Raw genomic sequence first — 20,701 nt, forward strand, 5'->3', positions numbered from 1 at the left:
TTGTGTATTGTGATATTGTAATTGATCAATTGTTATTTACAATCTGGAATATGTACTTATGTATTTATATGTATGTATCAAAACCATTGAACCATTGGGGTAACCTTTGCTGGTTGACGTTGTAAACTCACTTTTCATTTCATCACAGTGTCACTTTTTTCCTAGTCATATGCTTAGAAATAAGAAAGTAACTCATACCATTACGTGAAGTACCTATGATGAATATAGGTACCACACCTAATTTTCGAAATTTTCTTGTCTAATTGAACTGTTTTTGTTAATAAGTAGCGAGTTATTTTCGTGTCATAGAAATGTCGATATCGCCCTGTTAGATAGCACCGAATCGCTTTGGCGCAAATTGAAGTTCCCACAAATTAAGCAAACATTAATACTAATATATAGTTCAAGTGGATATTGGTTCTTATGCGTTTTGATCCAGTTTGCGAAATATCGTCCACTTAGCATCGCTGCGAACGCCTGGTTGCGTGTCAAATACGAATTGCTGTTATTATTTTGATTGATACCGACCAGTAATATGCAATCATATTGTCCGTAGCTTGTATACTTTGGCACATAGGTAGGTGAGGTACCTACGTTTGTTGTAATGTGCTCTCGAATAGATTGTATCTGCGCGACGGGCGTGATTTAAATCAATCTATATGGACAAGTTATGTTTCGTGAAGGCCTTTTTTTAAGGTAGCGGACTCCAATTTGTATTGACTCAATGTTAAAGCAAAATTACGATACAGACATAAATATTACATAGCTACGAAGCGTAAAACATATTAGTAAGAAACCTATGCACAGGTTTGTCTTATAGAATCGTACCTTAATGTGAAAAAAACGACATCAATGTAAATCCATTTAAAAATAAAGAAAATTGTACAAGTCGGCCATGTGCATAATTATATTCTTCTTTATTCATATAGGTTATTATTACATTATCCGTTTAATTTCAAAGTCTTTGACAATATGGCAAATAAATATAGATATGACATAAAAACAATATAAATAAAACAACAAATTTTATTATTGTCGTGCCAATCATGTGTCAATCAAGTTATTTTACGAAGCAAAATAAAATTATCTGGATGACGGATTTGTGTAAACAACATTAATGCAGTAATGTTGAATTGACACGAATAATAAAAACTACGGAAAATACCGTGTTATATTTCAAATTATAGAGTTATAGTTACGTAACGCAAGATGAATATCAACCCGTTCTCAGAATCTCACGGTCATTTCCATGGAAACGTGTTTTGCATCTTAACAACGCGTCTTCACTTTTCAACCAACCGTTTGGAAAATGAGAGCCATTCAACAATATGGAGTGGAGTTTGTCGAGATACTAGAGTATTGTTTACATTTGAAAATATGCCAAAATACCCTTGTATTTTGGCATATTTTAATAAAAAGTCATTATGAAACGATAAAATACTTAAAAAGAAGCCTATTGTCAGACGAGTATTAAATAAAACCTTACCAAACCGCAGTTACGGTATTAAAATTATTGTTGTTTGTCTTATTTTGTGATTTTTTTCTTACGATTACTTTATACAAAATATCATTGTTAATACTTTTGCATTGTACCGTAATGGTAAATCGATTTCTATACAATAACCGAGTTGCCTCAAATCAATTATTATTGAATCGATTCCGCAAGTCACAACCTTTTCATATAAGGCACCTTATATACCTTTATGCGCGATGACATCAGCGGCCGCGTTAGCCCTTTGTATTCTGAAAATTATATAAAATGAATGGTTACAATGAATTAATGGTGCAGCCGCTTTAATTGGTCATTGCGAATGTGGAGCAAGAAATGAGTAATGTTGTAGACTAGAGTATATGCTATGAAGCGAACAATAGTGTTGCGTAAATGAAAACTCGTCGTCCTTCCTCAGACTCGAGCGACCTTTTGCATTCAACCACCTCCCCGATACGGAGTTATAAACATCACGTGATTGTGTACTGTGTATAATATGGAATAAATATAATTACAATGGTAATAAGAAGGAAAAATAAATTATGTCATTGTGGCCATTAGTGAATGTTGATTTGACATAATTGCAATTTGTAATGTTTTGCTATGGTAGATACTAGTTAAGCGGTAATAATGATTGTTTTTTTGTTTAACGCTGTGTAATTGGGTAGTAAGAATTGAAATGGAACTCTTTGTTAAAATTATTTGAAATGATTTGAAGTATATTTTATTTTATGTCTTTCTAACTGCCATAGCAATCGATGGCAAAAAATGATTAATCTTTCTGTTCAGGTGTATATTAATAGCGCAGCTATGAATTGATGAGTAACTATATAAAAAATAACTAGAATAAAGATAATTGTGTATTCATCGGAAACTATTAAAGCTATGAGAAATCCCTATGTCAGTTATATCCTTCGGTATTGTGATTAACATATCTCATTTTTATACACGTGTATCACGCATATATCGAACAACGTGACTGAGGTTGCCGAACTACAATATCAAGGACCAAACCCGTTTGATATTAAAAATTTAAGTTTTTTTTTCTTTATTTCATCCCTTTTAAGTTCTCTCCTTTATAATTGTAAAAACATTAGGAATGACACAGTACACATAGGAAGCATACAGTTGAACAACGCTTTTGATATTGTAGTTAAGTAAAAACCAAGAAATGTCGCGGTTGTCGCAACTCGCAATAATATGAATAATATAGTAACGCTGAAAACGAATTCTAAAAACGCTCGGCGACTCCTTTATAGACCCTAAAAGCGAACAATATGGCGTATGTAGTTCGAGCTCGTTCTTCCCGCGACTTGCCGTGAAGGACTGTCCTATATAGGCTATAGATTATTGTGGGACCTAATACTAATAGCTTACTTAGTAAGTGCCATTTATAAGTAATTAGTTGCATCGAAGGTTGCTTAAAAAAAGCATATCAATATATGGTCCTGGGTGAACAAATATATTCATTTAAAATTTTGTCCAAATATTTGATGTGGAATTTGTAATCAGTTCATCTATACTTAATATTATAAAGCTGAAGAGTTTGTTTGTTTGAAACTTATTGAGGAAGGCTATAGGCTATACATGTACCATGAGCGAAGCCGGGGGGGGACCGCTAGTACTAAATACAATCTAATGTTCATTCAGTGCGCATACTAAAATACAGTATTTTTTATATTTTAAAAGTATCATTTTTTACGTACCACCTACTCGTACATATATAATTCGACAGTGTGACCGTACACGTGACCGTTGCTTAATTTATGCCAAATAAACAGATTGCTATCGTCTTTTGAGTTTTTTATTCGCTCAATAAAACCACTGGATATATAACCCGATAAGCTTTATGATGTTATTAAGATTTTCAAAACAAAGTTGGCGAGAAATGTTTAAAGGTGTATTGTAGCAGTCCGTGAGAGTATTTCATTAGGTTACCATTACGTAAAACGTAGGCATTCTTATGTAATAAGCATATCATTTGCGATCAATGTAAATCAAATGCAGTAAGTAGGTTAGGGAGAATCATGCGTTTCTGGAGATTTCTTTTAATAATTCTCTATGCATACCTACCGCGAATGTATATTAGTTAAGTTAACAATAGTTTTTGTTGTAGATTAGAATATTTATTACACTAGTGAGACTGTTTTTCTGATGAGTTTGTTATTTTGTAACATAGTTCTACATAGTTCTCTTTAAATATTTCGATAGAATTCGAAATCATCTGGTCGTGAATTTGATGCTACGTATCTTAGACCACGTATTACGTAAAACTGTTTTTTTCACTATAATTTATTTTTGTCTATGAACATAAATCTCAACCAACATTTGCCAAACACACTGACACGGCAAATATTTGTCAATCGCGCGCTAAATCTGTTTATCTCGCGCGGCGAATATTTATGGCCGCGATAAAGATTCTCGCTCCAATTAATTGCAAGACGAAATGATCGCTTACCTGCTCGTTATGCCCTAGATAGCTAACTTGTTACATCCGACGCTCAATGAATGTGCGACTGCGTTTGTACGACAGGGTGGGCATTTGTGGCACGCGCCGTGTGGACTCGGAACGGTGTGTTTAGCTCATTTTACGTTCCATTAATTTGTACATTTATTCAGATACTAGCTGCGCCGCCGGTTTCACCCGCGGACCAACCCACGGGCAATAGCAAGTATTTATATTGCTCATGTCCTATTCTGGTGTATAAGCTATGTTATGGTTAAGGTTCATTAAAATCCATTGAGTTGTTTTTACGTGAGAGGGTTACAAACATCAATCCATACATACCTACAAACTTTCGCATTTATTTTAATGAAATGTGTTTTATTGTACACTTTGAAATGTTAAAATCACGTTTATAAAGTGTTTCTTAGTTATGTATTGTAATAATAATGTATTTATAATTCTTGTTCCCTGCCGAAATCTGGTACAATCTTACGCGTTCCTGCGTTCACACGGCAGCGCAGCGCCTTTGCAGCATTAACATCCGCCTCTGTTTATATAAAGTTGCTAAAATTAGATGTGAATTGTGACCTTTACATTTCAATAATCCTTCATACCTATTCGATATTCAAGGCAAAGCATATCGTTAATATTTGCATCTGTCAAGTTATTGATTAGGTGCATGTTCTCGAACATTCCTCGACTCAATCAGAGGTCCTTGCACCGGCTGTATGATAACATTTAATATGCAATTTTTTATGACTCCCCGAGTTTTATTTTAAAGCAATGATTTCATCGCTCGTTTGGAACGCTGACGTCATCGGACGATCCAAACAAACTCGCTATAACGATGTTTATTATACTTTTCCATACTTATCAAAGGAAATTGTTTGTTGACCATCTTTACCGGTTATAAAAAGGGTAATATGTGAATCTTGTATATTATTTTTACGGCCGTTAAATCTATATTGAATTATCTTTATATTTATGAGTGTATTAGTGTGCCGTTTGTTTATTTAATAATATTCACATATGTAAAATAGAGTTGGAAAAAAATCAGACGCTTTTCTTGTACTTCGAATTAGTTTCTCTATTTCCTTACCAGCTTGCGAGACGAGAGAGTGTTTCGTGTAGTTTTCGATCGAAATGCTAATGAAATGGGGCTTAATTATTATTATCGATCGTAAATTGCAAGGAACCTACGGGATAAGCGGGCGAGTCATAAAACTGGTGCAATGCGGAACATAAATAGCACGTTTAGCGTACACCCAACTTAGCATTCGCTTGAGAAACGACCGCCGACGTCACGCTATTCTGTTTATCGATTGATATGACTTGTCGTGGGCCGCGACGACGCCTGTGCCAATGGTTGCCATAGAAACATTGAAAACACATTTGAAAATACGTAATGATTAAAAAGTCGCGTGCCGCTGTCTATTATTGATATAAAAATAAATTGCTTACACTGCAATTTGAATGTGTTAACAATCAATTAGTATCTGAGGGAAACACAACTCGGCAAGTTTTATAACCATTTCAATATATATATTATATTATAAGATATTTTGAATTTAAGAAAAAGCTCAGTCCATGCGTCGCGTACGCAGCTAGCAAACAATTTGCCGTGTTGCCCAGCCTCAAGCCACAGAGGTACATTCTCACCTGTTTACATTCGCAACACAGATATTAGAGACGCGCTAATTTTGCTATTCATTGCACACCGAAATAATGTACACAACGTTTTTGCGGTCATTTTGGAGGATAGGTGGAGTGCGCGGTGGGAGGGCGGCGGGTCGATGACTTGAAAGCTCCAGTGTTACTTGCTTGTTTTTTTTCTCTTGGTATGTGGCGTATATTACGAATGTTTGAATGAACGGCGTCAACATCGAAATAGACAAAGATAGTCGTATGATGTTTATGGCTAATTTTTGTTTTGTTTGGCATATTCTACCGACTTTTAGTAAAGGGGGTGGGTATCAATTCGACTGTTTTTTTTTTTCGACTTTGTTACCTCTAAACTTTCGATTGAGTGAAACGGTTTTGGTATTTTAATAGATCAATAAAAACCGTGTTGTTGTTGTAGTATTGACGATTTGAAGGCGCCTTAGTTTTTTTGTGTAAAATAGTTAATGTACTTACTCGGAATGTGCGAATATTATGTATCAACATAGAAGACTTTTTCGTGATAGTTATTTAAACTACTTGTACATTAACCTATATAAATATGTATATTGAAGTGGTTATGTATCCATATACCCATACTCGGTTGCGAAAATCACATATAAGAAGTTTAGAACGCTACGAATGCCACAAGGTACTAATTGCAAATGTGTTTTTAATGTTTATATAATGTATACTAACGTGAGCGAAATAATGCAGCATATATATATATACATGAATATACAATGCAATTATTATGTAATTGCTAATGTTGATCTGGCGGACACTGTTTGATAAACCATCCGTATGGTAAAGTGCATTATTAAAACGATAATAACGATAAATCAATCTCACGCCTGCAATACCCAATGTCCTATATGAACATTACTATAATTTATCCCCGGTATGGTAGAGCTACATTTTTAATTCGACGGTTTTTTTTAGTTTTGTTTCTCAAATCCATGGCTTTATGGTATCATTTTAGAACCTGGAGCCTAGGTGACCTTTTTTGTAGAAAATAATAATTAGTAATGATGTAAAAGCACCTTAATTTATATTCAATATTTTTGGCTGTTATAGCAAATTCATATCAATGATTTATATAACTTAGATAAGGAGCGACAACATATTATACAGATACCATTTTTATATTTCATTAATATCTCAAACTATAATTGTATCTAATATTAATCGCATCTCACATTATCCGTAACACATAAATAAATGCATTAAACAATGTAACAACGGGCATTATTACATCAGATTGTTCTAGAAGTCCGTCGATAACATTAATTATAATACATTGTGCAGCACATAGCTTTGCAACGGTGACTAGGTATAAATGTAACAATTTAGTCATGAATCGCCCGCATCCAGTGATTCAGCGCGGATGTCGATACGGTGGGAACGCGCAGATAAACTGCATTGGCGGAAATTATCCGCGCCCTTATCGTAGACGGTATGTTGGTATGACGCTTCTTAAATGAGGCCCGCAATGAATTGTGTTCAGTCCTTGGATGTTGGAGAACTGTAGTGTGCAAGTTGAAACTGTCACAGCAAAAGATGTGGAATTTTAGTTTTTATAGTTTCAAATACATCCTAAGTGATTTTTTTTTGATGAATTATTTCTTTCTGATTGCAATCATGCCAAACAACAACAACAGACAAATCTTATTGGTCTGTCATAACACGGACAGCATAACGGAACATTTTCAACTTGAAAAAAATCTCACACCGCATACGAGCAAATTGATTGGCTGTCTTATTATATTTTACCCGTTGCTAAATGCGTCTTATTGCCAAACATGTCGTTTAACCCGTACGCTCCCGCCGATCGGCGGTCGTTGACACGGCTAATGACTCGTCAGCGCGCCATCAGTCATCCCCTAGCGACCCGGAAGGGAGTCGGTGTACGACCTTTCCCTTGCGACCTTGCTGCGTTAATGGATTAGGATCGCGTAGAACATTTGATTTTTTGGTATATCGATGGTATACTGTCTTGTGTTACTCGGTCCTGGTTAAGGATTTCACGAATCCCTTGTTTACCTACGTTTAGCAAAAGTATCTAATTCTAAAGTCCCGTCATTTATGATATATGTTTGTATTCCCACAATTCATTTACAATACCTAGGTACTACTTGCTACGGGAATTAGGTATATCATCTTCATCCAACTATTTATATACAAATTGCGAATAATGTATAGTCAAAAAAAAAAACATTTAATAAAAGCTCAACCCCATCATGGACTGGGGAGTTCAATGACTCGCCAATATGCCATGTTGTCAATCAACCCCCAGCGACCCGGAAGATAGTTCAATGTACTTCTCCCTTGCGACCTTGCCAAGCACCATGTCAATAGGATTCTATGAATAACGCCTTAGTTTTTTAATTGAGAAACATTGATTGAGAAATTACATAGTCGTTTGTACGGCGATTTCTAGTGTTTAAAGAATTTTCAAATTAGATTCAGTAGATTCCCCCTTCTACGTCAAAAGCATTACCTTTTTATAATAGATAATAAAATTTAGATAAATATCTATAATTCGAGCGTTATTATCCCACTTTTTTACGTAATCTACTAAACAGACAATCATGGTTTCCTAATTCCTTTATCCATTAAAACTTTAGCCAGTTTAAATGGATGGATTGGATGGAACAATTTATCGTTTTCCCTGTCTGTGACTTTGCATGATTATTCAACACGCATTAATCATCCCTCAGTCGTTTCAGCACTCGATCGATGACCTTCCGCCCGTGACCTTGGTGTCAATGACAAGCTTTCAGCGTTGTAGGGTTTCGTTACGTTTGATATGTTGTACGGTAGTGTTTTATTAGTTTACAAGTTATAAGCCGTTTTTTTCTCTTCAATGGTCACTTTTATATTGATCTATTAGTATATGTAGCAAAAAGCAACGGCTTTCACTTCATTGCAATGATCAGAATTAATGCCTTTAACATAAATGTTTAATAGCATAATAGATTGGCTAAAATATCAACGGTTCGAACGTAATTTCGTATCACACTCAGAACAATAGAAGCCAATATATCAAACGAAAACAAAGTTCCGTTTGTGGATAGATTACGCAAATATAATTTACCATCCTACATCAATTTATCTATGTAACAATGTTATCGCGAAGCATTCGTCTGAACTTGACTTCCATTGCGACACAAAAGTTTAGCAACAATGATTTCTGAGCGATAAGCATCGTCTAAATTACGCTACGCTACAGCAGAATGTTCGCATCTGTTACTTGTGCTTTGGAATAATCTAGAAGGCTGCAATTGAATCTGACAGCCCGCAATTGGTGCAGCGATTGGTCTTGAGTGGCGTTACGTATTTGTTTGCACAAGTCGGCTAAACTTAGATAGGAAAGCTTCTGTATTATGGACAAGATCCGTCTATGTAGGTTAACCTATAGTATATATAATATAATATTTTAGTACATAAACATTTTGTGCTAAATCTAAAATAAAGCAAATCGTTAACCACAGTTGGTGGTTAACACCGATTCATTTACACAAATAAGACCGAAATCGGGAAGATGTGGTGATGACATAATATGGGAAATTGGATGACCAATCTCTATTCTTAAAAATAAATTTTGCGCTTTATGTTCCACTAATAGTATGTTCTGACAAACAGTTTCATACCAAAAAATTGAATAACATGAAGTATGACAGAGTAATCGCTTGTCATAATCGTTTATGTCAGTGACATGATAATCACAGAGCTTGCGTCATCTTTACAGGATTATGCAAGGACTCGGCGATTCTCCGAAGTGCAGATGCCAATAATGTATCAACCTTGCTCTTCAATTCCGTGATTGAGACTAGCGCTTATGAAACATATTAAATTTCACGCTTTCCATAATGTATTCTTCAAAAGTCTTATTAAATGAGCGTATGATTGATTTTACTATGAGTTATGTGTTGAATGGTATCTCTTATATATGCGCAATATGTTTGTAGGTCTAAAATAATTGCGTTTAACGTTTAACATTTTCGACATGGGTGAACTTCCCCAATACTGTGGTTCATTGAACGTCTTCTTTCGATATTGATTTCCTTACCCTACTAATATTATAAATGTAATTGTAAGTATGAAATTTGGTACGTAGATAGTTGGACAACTGGAATAACATATGTATAGGCGACTTTTTAACCTGATATTCCTACGGGTTACGGACTTAGGCGGGTGAAACCGCAGGGCGCAGCTAGTACTTTAAATGTTTCCTCATTTGTATTGCAGGCGTAATATGAGTAACGATACTAAGTTTGGCAAACATTACTTGCTGATATGTTAAGTTTAGCATTCCTTACAAATAGAGCGATCTTATCTAAATTCTAAAAATCTTGTATGATAAGGTAACTAACTAGGTGTCGACGAACCCTTCCATTTGTCAAGCTCGCGCACTTATTTCTAATCTATGAAGGAAGCGGACAAGACACCTAATATTTGAATTGCAATATTGATGATTCACTTGTTTAAAATTTGTTGTATGAACATAGGCTGGCCGAATGGATATTTGGCTTGGTGAATTGAAATATTTTAATAAACACTTTCTTGTGTTAAGTTTCGCATCTATCTATATATGCACACACAAATTTAAATCATAAAACGAGTAAGATGATACTGAATTGTGAGTAAGTATCGTAATCAAATGTGAATACTTGTCACTGAGGTCGTGCAGGAATGCCTGCACCGCACTCGCCACGACCACGAGTATAATTCGGGACACCGTGGGTGGTGACAGACGCGATGCGTGTTTCCAATTACTCACACAATCGTACACGCTTCAGCTAATTATTCAGAATAAATATTCCAATGTATTTTATTACACTGACACAGATTTTCATCATCGCAAAAATACACGTAACACGCGCGCGCCGTGTGCCATTCGGAAGTTAATTTGCGATGCAAATATTTGTAGTTCTCAGCAAATACACATTGTCTACGATATTTAGTTAAACATTGTATTTGCATACCTATGATTGTTGCTGTTTAATCATTAATACTGTGTTACTGGTAAAAGTAAACACGCAGTTTGCATTGTAAGAGTTGAGAGATGTAACACAATAAATGTCTTATTTAAAGACTATAGTGCAATAAATAAGGATTTTGTTAAGCTTCTCTTCCATCCGTTTAATATTTCGGTCTTCTGTTATATCGTTTCAATTTTCTTAACGGTCCATGTAGCCTAATTTTTGTGTTGTTTTATGTGAAGGATCAATTTTATTTATACCTTCGATTGTAATAAACTATACAAAACATATAATAAATTTTAATAACAGTCGCCTTAATTGAGGTAGCGCTTATGCGATATTTTTAGGTAGTTATCATATAAAGATCTGTGTAGTAATGTCCACATTATCTTTCCTTAATTTAATATTATACTTCAATTGAAGTCAATATAATATTATTTCAAACAAAGTTCGATGAAAACAGCGAGAGCGCGGCGTTGTTTTGAAAATATGTTTTACCTTTGTACCGGCGTTAAATGCGCGCCGGATTAAAATAGATTTAACGATTCGCCCGTTTGTTTCAAATTGATGCATAAACACGGTAAATTTTCTCTCGTGTAAATATTTAGAGGTTGAAAAACAGCGCTAATTCGTTGTGAATGGCGAATGTTATGACAAAATGCAGGGTAAGATCAGCACGCAACACGTGGGATTTTTACCAGTTTTTAAAGGCGTTACGTTAAATTTTGAATCATAAATATTTTTTCATTTAATCTGTAATGTATATACAATACATACAAATATACCTACTGCTGTGAAGTTTTAGTGTTATAGCAAACGTATTTTCGAAATTGGATTCGAAAGGAGATGAATTAATTAAAGGTCATAAACATTTATTTTTAGAGTATAAATCTTTTTTCCTTTAGCGTAATAGAGTTAAGTGCACATCAAATGGACAGTTTGGGTCATATTTGAGCATTATGTAATAATTATGTATGTTCATATTAACAAGTGGGTAGTTTAAAGCGAGTAGGTCACATTTTATTAGTTAGTAGTGACCGGGAAACATCGGTCAAGGTGAGAAGAACCGGCCAGAAGCCAATGCGAAAATAAACAGTAGTCGCTAATTCGCGGATCCGCTGCGCCACCTCACTGGCGCCGGCTGATCTTGAATGAGCGCTTGTTTAATGATGAACATTACTCCGATATAATTCCAGTGAGTTCTTAGCATTTGAGGATCAAGCTGGAGATGGAAGGACCCAATGAATGCTTTGGGCAAATACTTTGGGCTGATCTGGAAAAAATGGGATGAAATAAAAAATACTACGTGTAATAGTAATACAATTTAAACTACGGAAGACAATTTAAACTTTCTCTTAAAATTTACAATGTTACATCAAATAATATACATTTTGACCGTTTTCTTAATCTGGAATAAAAGGGTAATTAAAACCACGAAATCAAAACCATATAATAATCTACAATGCAAAAAGTTGTCTATTATTTAAAATATAAACAATTAAAAAAAGCAGTAACTCATAATAGGTCAATCGTATTCTACAATAAATATCGTCGACAAAAAAACTCTATCACATTATTTTTTTTGCGAAATTTATAATTGACTATCGTTCTTGCGTAGAGAACACGGAAGTGTCGCTGTAATTTTATTCATATTGCTATTCCTTCGTGGCCATTTTGCAATTCAAATGATGGAGGCTCTTATGTTTAGCAACAGGTTATTTTCAGTTATCGCTCAACTGGTTTATTTTTTATCCCACATGTTGTTTTTGCATTGCTCTTGACGTGCCCCCGGTCGGCTATTTCTGGTTCTTAATCATTAAGTCTATTTAATATTGTATTTTATACATCATCAACTTAATTACAACTATTACGATAAATACGTATAGTAAAATCGTTTCGGTTTATTTTACATATTTTGAATATGTATAACTGTTCGAAAAGGAAATATAGCGTATTATAGATGATAATGGCGCATTCACAGCTTTTACCATTGGCTCTATTGGAATGTAAACTCTAGCATAGAATAGGGGTCAAACTGAACGTGATTCGAAAATAAAGAACAATTGTTCTCGTATTTATCAACACTCACGCCGCGCCACCTCAACAAAGCCAGCGAGCACCAAAGCACCACAAATTATCACCTAATACGCTCGCTTAGAGTCGATTCTTAAATATCTGGATATTATCATTTGTATCGGTTGCGCACGCGCCTCTAACGACTGTTTGTATGATTTACAACACTCCCTTGAAGGGTACCTTTGTTGCTTCCACGGCTCCGACCACGATTACAATTGTACCATTTGACGTTTGTCGAAGGTTATCGTTCTGTTTACATCACCGCGTCGACTTGACCGGCTCTTGATGTTTTGCGGTTCGTTATGGCATTTCACGTTTTCGTTATGTTAATCTCGAATTGTTCTGACTCACTAGCTTTTACCTCATTTCGCTGTTATTGCGTTTCCAATACTACAATGAAATTCAACAGATCGTGAGCAAAGAAATTGCTATACGATTACCGAGTACGATAACTGCCCTTTAGTGCTTCGAAGGTATTGAGTAAATTGAAACCAGGCTTTCAAGTCACTGGAGCATTAAGACTGTGTCAGTAGCTTATGACTTCGATATTAGCGGGATGTAACGTTAATTACCTTAGTTCTTGCGTCCATAAAGCTTAACGGTCCAGCAACTTGGCTTAATTACTTGAGCTATTTGATTTTGTTTTTACACGCGGTGACACGAATTTATTTACTGCGTTATTACTTATTGCTTATTATGGTATGCAACCACTTAGGTTATCTAGATCGGTTTCTAATTGGTTAGTTTTATCTGCAAGATTTGTGGCAGCTGTTTTTCAAAGTGTGCCATCCGATTTGATAATTTGCCAACTTACGAATTCCATTGAAGACTGGAATTTGACTGTTTTATTAATAACAGCTTTCCATAAATAAATTTGGCGAGCACAACTAAAAACTCGTTTTAACCGAACACAAAGTAATTTCATATTATTTATGACTTTTCCTGAAATTTTACTATTTCTATGGCGCACTAACACATATGTTAATACAGTGTGCTAATTGCTGGCATATAACGTGACGATGTATGATGGTATCGTGAAAAATGACTGCATAGGTGCTTTTCAGAACAGTTTCCTAGAATGAGGTCGTAGTTTGAAGTTTATGGCCTCATCGCATGTCGACATGGAATACGCTCATTCGATTTTATGAGTCATTCCATTCCTGTACATTTAGCACGTGTTTCATTGCTGTTATACAAGTAATCATTTTATCGGGACAACAATCAAGAGAGGAGAATTACTTAATAACTAGCGGCAATTCGCAGAAATTACATTTCCTTGTACTAGACAATTATTATCATAGTTATAGTGTGGATAGAATGTGATATATCACTATGATTTTCAGAAAAAAATATCCAGTATCCAAGGTTCAAACTGCATTCATAATGTTTTCTAATTGTCGTTATCGTACAAAAAAATACTAACCTATTTGCAAGCGTTTGACACTATACTTAATTGTTACACTAATGAAGTAGATTGCATTATATCTGTACTCGGCAATTAATTTGTTAATTGCTGATACTATCGTTTTACTTTCCTAACCTTCGCCGGTGACCTTGCCTCCGCCGGATATGAACCGAATATAGCTGCGAGGGTGTGATGCAATGTGTCATTCGTTGTTGGAGATGCCCAAGTACTCGGGAAATTTTGGCATGTCTTTATGTAATTCATTCTCTTAATTAGCACACCTGGCTATTCGGTTACGGTGAGACGTAATTGCAGTTCAAATAATGTTTGAATTAAAATTATTTGGTAAATGGTAAATTTTAGAACGTGGTAGTCGAGCTCGCTTCGCCACAAATTGGGCCAGCTGGCACCGGGGAGGGAGAGACCACACCTCCACATGAAGTTAAATAGTAGCATGTTTCCTTTCGTTCGGTGATGGCTTCTCATCAGGGGAACCACCAGCTCGGTTGCCCGCTCTAACATATAAAAATCATATAAAACTGTCTTGTTTAAAAAGCAATTACAGAATTTATTTATTATTAATTTTTTTTTTTGGAATGCCAACACTCTTTAATACTAATACAAAATATACAAAATCAAGAATTAATACATTCGCAAGTGCAAAAGTTACTTACAGGCTATCACCGCATGCTATATAAAAAGAACGGTTTAGAATTAAACTTACCAATATTTTTTCCTGGTTTTAGCCCTAATATACATAGACGTTAAGTAAATTTCTATATAAATAAAATCTATGTACGATATTTGTAGTATACTCTGTATAAGTTAAGTTCATTATTGAAACAACATCTAGAATTTTGTTATTATTTACATTTATATTTAATTCCTGTCAAAATTTGATCACTACTTTTATATTGAAAATGAATTTATCTTAAAATAGATGAAAGGGTTTGGATATACTAGAATACTCAAATCGAGAGTATGATTCGGAATAAGGGTACTTGGCTAAGTGATGTATTATAGTAGGCATATAGTTCTTAAACATACTTTAAAATCGGTTCTTAATTAATATAAAATAACTTTCAACAATTACAATATATTTTACCGACATCTTAGTTAAAAACATGCCAAAAGATAGTTTTAAAAATAACATCAACGGAAACGACTTGACAATGAAAAATGTGTTAATCTTACGGCAGTTGCGGGCAACAATAAAATGTTAAAAGTGATGTTATTGTCCTTTGTTGCGAGTTTCAAACTTCCGCCTAAATAAATGCCTGACCTTATGTCAAGTGACGTCACGTCAAGTGAACTATAGAAATTAAAAGACGCGGAATTGTGGAATTCCGGGGCCTTTCATTTAATTTATTGCCTCGTAAAAAATATAATATTAATTTGTCTTGAAAATTTCTGGATTATTGTCGACCTCTTTGTCCACGCCACCTCAGCGTTGCAATTAATGTCAACTTTTGTTAAACGGTTGCAATTCTTTGTCACTGTTGGTGCATAATGAGTGATACAATAATAATAATAAATCTTTTTATTTATTATTTTAACAACGATAAACTGCTATTTATGCCAACCACTATTATTATGATAATGATTAATTAAAGCCAAGCAGAAATGCTACAGAGACAAAAAATATTTGTAATCATAATGGCGACATGCTGGCTGTGATGGCCGCCGTTCATATTTGGCTCGTTACTACGATCATTCTCTCATTCGCTTAACATAATTCTAGTTCATTGACGTGGACTCGTCCGCTAATTGCGTCTTGTCGCCCACTCCTAATGCGTGACTGATTCTTCGTTTCTTCCTCTACTTGTGATTGGCATGCCTATAGTCCTTAAATCTTACCGCTTCCGACGTCCCTCGTTTACTCAGGACTTCTATAATTTATAAAAAAAAAACTTGCAAAATGTGGTCTGTATCGATAAGGGTTCAGCAGTCGAGAAATGCGTACCTCTATGGATGGATTTTGTTTCTTGCATGATAAGAATGTAACCAAAAATATATACTCGTATAAATATGCTTGCTTGCGTTTACCCAAAATATAACTGACACCCTCGATGCCTTGCCACTAACTGAACATCACCGCTTATGTATTTCTTCACCCTGCTGAGAATGTTCTGCTTCGCCCGGTCGTTTAGATGATATTTACCTTGAACTTCTGTTAAACATGGGAACCAACTTGGCGGGATATCATTGAGTATTAAAATTAGCACATCTAAATACGAGGTTTTCTAATTTAGACTAGACCATTGATAGCGTATCGATAGTTCCATTATTGGTCGACTTAGCTGCTCCAATTTGGCATTGCGGACGGATAGATGCTGCGTATTGGATTGGAGCAGGTAGGTCTGTGTGATTGGTGCTCGACGCTAGGGCTGTGGTGACGTAGTGATGTGTCGGCAGCATCAGCGGGCTGGCGTTGGCGCTCGGCAGCAGCGGCACGGGCAGCCCGGCCACGGTGGTCGAGGCTCGGGACTCCACGGCGACGTCACGTGCCGCGTCCCCACCGCCCTCTGAAAGACAACAGCACACCAGGTAGAGCTCCGATAGGAACGTTTGGCTTATGGTTATGGTTGTTTTTGTTTCTTATGCTATATCGTCTCTATGAACTTTTTACATGTTGGATGTTTATTTACGCTCAAATGAATGGCAGTGAAGAATTCATAGAGGACGAAATTAGCACACTGTTTTTTGTCAGGGTGGTTGGTGATGCTTTTTATCACTTTTTTTTTGTACAGATGCCATTTTCGTGATTTATTATGCATGTTTGCTTTGTGTGTTCTTTTTTTTTCGTTTTTTTTAGGTAGATCTTTTGTTTTTGCATTGTTTTTTTTTTGTTATTTATGATGTATTGTCAGATGTTAGATTTCGTCTATAAGAACTTTTTGGTTTCAATTTCTTGTCATGTTTACCGTATTTATGTATAGTTAAGTGACTTAAAATATTTCGAAGAATATGTACTTATTCAAGAGTCAATGTCTCTTGTATTACAAATGGCTACCATCAGTGGTATATCCCCGAATAAAACTAATTACAGTCGTTATTATGTACTTAACGACTGTATGATGGCTTGAAAAGCCACTAAAATTGCGCATGAGTCGCTGCATATTTTGGGTGAAATTATCGCTGTATTTTGTTCAATGTACACTTTTGTTTAATGTTTTCACTCTTATATGTAATTATGTTATGAACTTTGTACAAAAAAAAACTTTATACCCACGTGACTATTACTCTCGACATTTCTCTGTCACTGTATTTGTCAACAACTCGAAAGCGTACCTTGCTGGGCGATGACAGATGTAAGCAATACTGCCAAAATGTATACACTTGTTGATAATATTCTATGAAAGAACTCAATGAGACATAAATAGAGTAAATATAGATTCAGTCGCAATCGAATGCAACGTTCATAGTTTCGTTACAAGTTATTATCGATTCAAAGAAATGCTACTTTGAATGAAAGTACTGTTTAGTTAATAAAAAAAGTAACATCTTTTCCGAATCCAGTAGTTTATTGGTTTCAATTGGAAAACTGCTATAAATCTCGAAAATCTTGCAGAGACAACGGCATTTTAGGCGGTCACAGTTCGCTGATCCTAACAGACTATAGTACAGCGCTGCGGCTTAGCCTGCGAGCGCTCACGTCATGGCCGAAAATAACAGCCGGCTGTCAATGTAGAGTTATTGTGGACTTTTTGCCCGGTGCCGGTTGTTGACTCGCGCGCTCGGATGTCACGGCAAGGGTGTAACGCGAGCGGGCCGCGCGGCCTCCGCCTGACACCATCGCAATGTCATTATTCGGATAGGATATCTTTGGGCGACGGATTGTATTATGTTTGAGATCTCAATCGTTGGCTTGAATTTGTCTTTGAGAGGAACACATTTTTTTTTCGTAACATCTAACTGTTATCTTTATGAATTATATTGATATAGATGTAGACATAGAGTTGCGATATTATGAAGATTTGAATATGAACGGTTTAGTTGTAAAACTTTGTAGCTTTTAACGAATTTAATGAAAGCACTACCTAGTGTAATCTTAAAGTATGCCATTCGACATTTAAAGATCAATGATAGCTAGAAACAAGAATATTCAATATTTATTTCTATTATATATTATAAGCAATATATATTTATACAAGTTTTGCAATTAAGAGTGTGATTAATAGTTCTTATATCAAGGTCGCGTTTAACTCATAGAAATATTATCCTATTTGCCCTTTTATGCCTGCAACATTGTACCGTTTTAGTGCCCGAGCATACTCGAGCTAGCAAATTTAACTATGCCAAGGGTTAGCTTATTAGATCGCCGGCCACGTGCAAGTCAACCAATTAGCTGGCTGGCCCCCCGAGGCCTATACGGTGAACGGCTATTAATATTAGGGTGGTTGGTACACGTGTGCAACTATTAGTCTTTCGCTTGTGATGGTACCTAATATTGGCTTGACCCGAATGCTATTATATTTTGAAGACGTGGTATGTTTGCGGTCGAAGAGTTGCTGGATTTGATCCCATTTTGGTTTGTTTATGTGGTTAAACCGTTCATTAAGCCGGTATTCTGTTGGCGTATTTTATATAGCCAAAGCGCCTTGAGTGATGACATACAATTTAGGTTGAAGTTGTACTGTTACAAATGAGCAATCTATCTTTTTAGTTTTACTTAGCATTTTTTTTGCTTAACTTACATTGTTTTATTAATTCAAACTTTCAAATTAAAGATCTATTCACAATTTGTTTTATATGTTTCATTTACGAAATAATTAAAATGCATTTAATTATTAAGCGTTTTACATAATGAGCTCCTTCAAACGTAGCATACGTTATTGATCGACAAACAAACGAATAGAATAGGTGCCGTTTATAGCCTCGGCCGGTTGGTGCGTATGACAACCCTCCCGTCAATTTGCATGCACCACTTGAGACCCCTACGGGGGGTAAACAAAGCCGCGAATAGCCGACATATGTACAGGTCTATGTATCCTCTCGCTTAAACACTACCTTCGCCAGATGATAAACTTGACGCTTTAAAAGGTTCGTGACGCGGTTCTTGCAATAAAAGTACTAGATGTTGTGAAAGTACCCGCGTGGTTCTGTCACTGTCTTGCAAAAGCATAATATACTCTAGATTTATTATTTAAGAAAGAGTCGAGGAACTCATCTCGCAAAATATTAATTGCGACTAAACATCTACCACTTGCGATGTAAAAATTAAATATATATTTTTTTACATGTTCCAAATTTCGTGCGCATTCAATTTAAGTAGAAAAACAACGTTTTTTTTTTCCTTTGATGTCAGCGAAACATCTTCGCGGGAAATAGGCTCTTATGTAGGTAGGCACTTATTTGTTCACTCTTCATATAAATGAATTTTTCAAATTTGAGTTTACTTATGCTTAAGATGTTATCGTATGATACTGCTTATCCAGTATAAATAAAAGTTAAACGTATCGAATTGAGATAAAATAAATACTTACGTTTTAAAAAGGCTTAATTGCTGCTCAGAGTCGATTTACTGTTGGAATAAGTAGAGGCTTCAATGTGACCCGTTACAATCTGCCTAGCAACGGTTGGCCGGGTTCGACGCCCGGCGAAAGCCTCATTGTGATAGATTCGCAGTTCGCAATTCATTATGTTTGCTGTCAATCAATGCAAAAGTAATGTTAATATTTTTTTGCTTGAACGTGATATTGACGGTTCGTCCTACTTTTGAACATCGGTATGGTTAAACCTGATATTGGAAATATGTTTTCATTACTGATGAATGTTAACATAAACTCGGACTACATTAAATTTTGTATTAACGACGGTCTTCAGGGAGATAAGAGCAAACCTTGAAAATATTTGCGCATACGTTTTTGTTATACATTTTTGGCAAATATTTGTACGGAGCGTGTTCTTGAATGTTCACAAAAAGTTTTTTAAGTAACGTACCGAGAATGCTTCTATTGTTTACCGGAAACGTCTTAATAACTCAAACACGATACGGTTGTTATTAAATGTATGTATATACAAATTGTTACTTCCAGTGGCTGTTCTATGTTTCTGTATACGAATTGCGGAGACTTTATAGTCAGGTTACTGTAGCTACTTCAAACGTGTAATAAATCTTTACTAATACATATATTGTTTAGTCCACATTTTAAAGCTCATATTTCACGAAAAACGTAAACATAAACTGCAACACGACCATTCAGAGAACTCGTAAACACATAATAGCGTGGATATTTGTAATACTATACACCGAAAGCCAACAATACAATAAGCTGAAAGTTAATCCTTGGCCCTAGCGGAGTCAAGGACAGCGCCAAGCGCTTAGTAACGTTTTCAAGGTTGCTGTAACATCAGCCTTCAGGCAACCAGCCGTAGCCAAGGACATGACATCATACCCATTTGTTCTTACGCAATTGATTGACAACGTTACTGCGAGTGCACTAAAGTTGAAATTTGCATTACCGCAACAGATCTAGAATATTCGCAGTGTCTACGAGTGAGGTATGTTTTCAATGTCATTGTATATAGGGTTAGGTGGTACTTAAATAATCGTTGCACACGTTATGTATACTTAGTCTGGCCATAAATACTGTTACACTTAATTATAAAAAAATATTACATTTGAATTTCGAATCTGT

General features: G+C 35.5%; 1 protein-coding gene across 3 annotated transcripts in view; it reads left to right on the forward strand.

Annotated features, from left to right (window-relative positions):
* LOC119829245 (protein bunched, class 2/F/G isoform) overlaps nucleotides 1-20,701 on the forward strand; it is a 119,865-nt gene that overhangs the window by 43,013 nt on the left and 56,151 nt on the right. For 2 of the 3 annotated variants that reach the window (XM_038351640.1, XM_038351641.1), the window contains one exon: nucleotides 16,476-16,607. The exons of the other annotated variant lie outside the window; for it this stretch is intronic. In XM_038351640.1, the coding sequence (XP_038207568.1) occupies nucleotides 16,476-16,607 (132 nt within the window). The remainder of the gene's footprint in view (nucleotides 1-16,475; nucleotides 16,608-20,701) is intronic. 3 annotated transcript variants of the gene reach the window in all.

This window comes from Zerene cesonia, chromosome 10 (genome assembly GCF_012273895.1).
Source record: "Zerene cesonia ecotype Mississippi chromosome 10, Zerene_cesonia_1.1, whole genome shotgun sequence".
In the NCBI taxonomy this organism is placed as follows: Eukaryota; Metazoa; Arthropoda; class Insecta; order Lepidoptera; family Pieridae; genus Zerene; species Zerene cesonia.